This window comes from Myotis davidii, unplaced genomic scaffold, assembly GCF_000327345.1.
Source record: "Myotis davidii unplaced genomic scaffold, ASM32734v1 scaffold898, whole genome shotgun sequence".
Classification (NCBI taxonomy): Eukaryota; Metazoa; Chordata; class Mammalia; order Chiroptera; family Vespertilionidae; genus Myotis; species Myotis davidii.
In genome coordinates, this window is record NW_006289504.1 from 211,839 (window position 1) to 215,974 (window position 4,136).

General features: G+C 53.7%; 1 protein-coding gene across 1 annotated transcript in view; it reads left to right on the forward strand.

The window, feature by feature from the left end:
• FSD2 (fibronectin type III and SPRY domain containing 2) overlaps positions 1-4,136 on the forward strand; it is a 49,092-nt gene that overhangs the window by 38,717 nt on the left and 6,239 nt on the right. Inside the window, exons 5-7 of the mRNA XM_015562787.1 lie at positions 468-610; positions 2,254-2,409; positions 3,561-3,695. Of these exons, the coding sequence (XP_015418273.1) occupies positions 468-610; positions 2,254-2,409; positions 3,561-3,695 (434 nt within the window). The remainder of the gene's footprint in view (positions 1-467; positions 611-2,253; positions 2,410-3,560; positions 3,696-4,136) is intronic.

The window sequence follows — 4,136 nt, forward strand, 5'->3', positions numbered from 1 at the left end:
GACCCACCTTCCTCATATGGTTTTGTGGGAGTTCAATGAGGCAGTGTCTTAAAAACAACATGAACAACAAAGCTTAATAGTGTAAGAGTTAATAGCATGAGTACAGGCAAAAGATCTGGTTTTAATTCTGCCCCTGCCACTCGAAGCCTGCGACTGCCAGGAAGCAGGTATAAGAAGACCCAGAGCCCCACTGCACGGTGGGCAAGCTGAGGGCATGTGGCCTGTGGAGAGGGATCCCCGGGGAGTCTATGTCTGGGGCTGGGGGTGGCGTGGGGAGGGAGCTCCCAGGTCAGCACCAGAGGGGTCTTCAGAGGGTGTGGATCTTGGGCTTGGCGCGTGTCTCCCCTCCCCTTCCCCTCGTGCACAGACCAGCCCCACCCAACCCCATTGGTGACCTGCTAGGTCAGCCATCGAAGCAGCAAAACATTAAAGACACACCAAGGAGGCTGCCTCTCCCGTCTTACTAGCATGTCTTCTAATACCAACAGACTCAGGAAGTTCCTGGAAACAAAAACCGACGTGGAGATCTCCGCACAGCCTGCCGTGGAGGACCAGACCTTGGACTTCTCTGACGTGGAGCAGCTGCTGGGCTCCATCAACACCATCCCAGGTGCTCATCTCCCCCGGGCGGGGCGTCCCAGCGCCTCCGGGTTCCCTGAGCCTTGAGGTAGAAACGTGGATGGCTAGAAATAACACGAAGACTTAGAAAAGCATTCCCCCCGCCCCCAGCTTCATGTTTCTGTCTTCATGGCTGGTAAGGGTGAGAACAGAGGCCGACCTCCCCAGGTAAGTGCCCACCCTCACTCTTCGAGTGCCAACACCTGGCTCAGGGAAGCCTTGAAGTAGTTTCCATCGTAGCGTGCCCCACTTCATCAACACCTTCGCCAAACAAGGAGCCTGAGTTTTATTTCCGTAACCAGCATAGAGGCTACGAGATGAGCTTTGGAATCCTGTGGAGTGGGCAAGAAGCCCAAGCTTGCCACTTTCCTAGCTGCGTAACCCTAGACAGGTGGTCGGCAAACCGCGGCTCGCAAGCCACATGCGGCTCTTTGGCCCCTTGGTTGTGGCTCTTCCACAAAATACCACGTGCGGGTGCGCACGTACAGTGCAATCGAAACTTCATGGCCCTTGCACAGAAGTCTGTTTTCAGCCTGGATGAGTCTATTTTGAAGAAGTGGCATTAGAAGAAGTGGCGGTATGTTCGCTGAGGACAACCCCTCAGATTGAGGACGTTTTTAGCAAAGGCCAGCTTAGGAGGACCCTGATTAAGTGAATAACAATGTACCTACCTATATAGTTTAAGGTTAAAATATTTGGCTCTCAAAAGAAGTTTCAATCATTGTACTGTTGATATTTGGCTCTGTTGACTAATGAGTTTGCCGACCACTGGCCTAGACAACTTACCTAACCACTCTGAGCCTTGGTTTCCTCATCTGTAAAATGGGCGTGATAATGCCTCATGGGGACAGGGTGAGAATTAAATGAGGTCCTATATGTACAGCACGTCACATGGTGCCAGGTAGCTCTCAAAACTATTACTTGTAATTACTTCTGAGACAAGTACTAGAATTCAGCTTTTTTGATGGTTCACCTTCCCTCCTAACCAACACCAGCAACATTGTGAACAGTATTGTATATCTCCTTTTAGGTGTGTTTTCTACGCAGATTTTTTAAAGATAAAAATGGAGTCATTCTGCTTTGTAATCCGATCTTCCTAGCAAAATAATTATGATGCGTATTCTCTCTCAGTGTTAAGGGATACATTTTTCTGCAACATCATCTTTAAAACCATGTTTGTTCAATTCTCAACTGTTGGATGTTAGATGTTTCTAGGCTTTTCTGCCACATAAACCGGAGTACTGGCCCTCAGTCATAAGTCTCGGGGCCGTTCTTAGACTCACCGGGGCAGCAGTGCTGAGTCCTGCTGTCCTGCCCCTCCACGTGGTATGGAAGGGGCAGAGGACCACACATAGGGCAGGACTCGCAGACCATACACCAGCCTGAGTCCCTGTCACGACCCCTCCTCCCCGGGCTCGTGCGGGTTTGTCCAAGCAGGAAGGGCCGCGCTGGCTGTGGCCTGCAGCTCCTGGTTGGGAGGTTCGGCCTCCGATCCTTGTCCACTCTGGGCTCCCTCGTCCATTTCCTGAGCCCATGGGAGCCCATGGGGGGATCAGTGGTCCTGAGAAAGGGGCCGCCCCATCCCATCTACTTAGGCCCCCTCATCAGTGTTGGTTTTCCTCCCTTCTCTTCTAGCTCCTTCTGCCCCGGTGATAAACCCGCAGGCCCCCAACTCAGCCACGGGTTCCTCGGTCCGCGTCTGCTGGAGCTTGTACTCTGATGACACCGTGGAGAGCTACCAGCTGTCCTACCGGCCAGTGCGGGATGGCTCGCCTGGGACGGACCACACAGGTGAGGCTCTGCCGGGAGCAGCCATGCTCCAGATGCCTCCCCACCCCCATCAGAGGCCTGGCCCTGCCTTCCTGGCCGTCGGGGGAGGGGAGGGGATGAATCTGCTCACCCAGCCCTTGGAGCGATCGTCATCTGGGAACTACCCAGAGGATGTGATGCCGGCAGGTGAGCAGGTAGAACGGCCTCTAAAGGCAAGTCGGGGCCTGACTGGGGGGACCATAGGCCAGGCTGACGTGTCTGGAAGGCATTTGCACGGTGCAGTCAGCATTGTCCTCGGGACAAGGCTCTGGCTACACTGTGTGCAGGAGGTGGGGCACCCCTGCTGGAGGAGGCCCAGCTGGGCTGACAGGTCCTAGCAGGGCCGGGCCTGTGAGGGCGGCTGGCTATCCTCGGAGCAGCCCTGTGTGGGAGAACTGCAGACCCCCATTCAAGGGAGAACCAGCTCCTGGGATGAGCTCTACTGTGGGCAGCTCTTTTTTTTTTTAATATTTTTATTGATTTCAGAGAGGAAGGGAGAGGGAGAGAGAGATAAAAACATCAGTGATGAGAGAGAATCATTGATTGGCTGCCTCCTGCACGCCCCCTACTGGGGATCGAGCCCACAACCCGGGCATGTGCCCTTGACCAGAATTGAACCTAGGACCCTTCAGTCCACAGGCCGATGCTCTATCCACTGAGCCAAACTGGCCAGGGCTGTGGGCAGCTCTTGATCCAGCCTCTTCCCAGGGAAATGGAACAGACTGATGTGAGCGGAGGGTTGGGTAGCTGCCCCCCCCTAATCGGCCAGCCTGGCAGGGATTGTCCTATGTACATGGGGTCAGCGTGAGAATGTGGGAAAGGGACTGGGAGACACCCATTTTGTGGATAAAGAAACTGAGACCCAGAGAGAAATGAGCCGTCCATGGAGACAGCGTGAGTTATAGTGGCACCAGGGTGCGAATCAGGTCCCCAGGCTCCTGCCCAGAGCTCTGGTCATTGTGCAGGGGAGGGTCCTGAGTGCTGAGGGAGAGGAGGGCTCTGCCCAGGGACCAGGAAAGGAGGGGCATTCTTGAGAAAAGTAAAAGTGAGTTTAAACAGTGATGTGAGAGGGCACAATGAATAGGAACCACGGGCCTGTTTCAGGGTTGAATTCTTTTTTCTTTTCTTTCCAGAGTCTACAGTGACCGTCAAGGAAACATACTGCTCAGTGGCAAACCTTGTGCCAAATACTCAGTATGAATTTCGGGTCACAGCTCAGAACAGGGCTGGTCTCAGCCCCGCCAGCGAGTGTGCAGTGTACATGACAGGTACGGAGCCCTTGTTCCTTCGAGGCACACGGGGGTCACGGCTTCCTTGGTGTGGCGGGATCCTGATTTCATGTGGATGGACGGGGGTAGCTGTGTATTTTTTCCCTTTTATCTAATACACCAAATCCACATGCCCGACACGGCAGGGACATTTCCTCGTAGTTGGTCTCAAAAGGTCAAAAAGCACTGCTTCGCCCTGACCGGTTTGGCTCAGTGGATAGAGCGTCAGCCTGCGGACTGAAGGGTCCTGAGTTCGATTCCGGTCAAGGGCATGTACCTTGGTTGCGGGCACATCCCCAGTGGGGGGTGTGCAGGAGGCAGCTGATCGATCTTCCTCTCATCAATGTTTCAAACACTCTATCCATCTCCCTTTCCCTTCCTGTCTATAAAAAAATCAATAAAATGTATTTTAAAAAGCGCTGCTTCTCTCAGTCACACGGC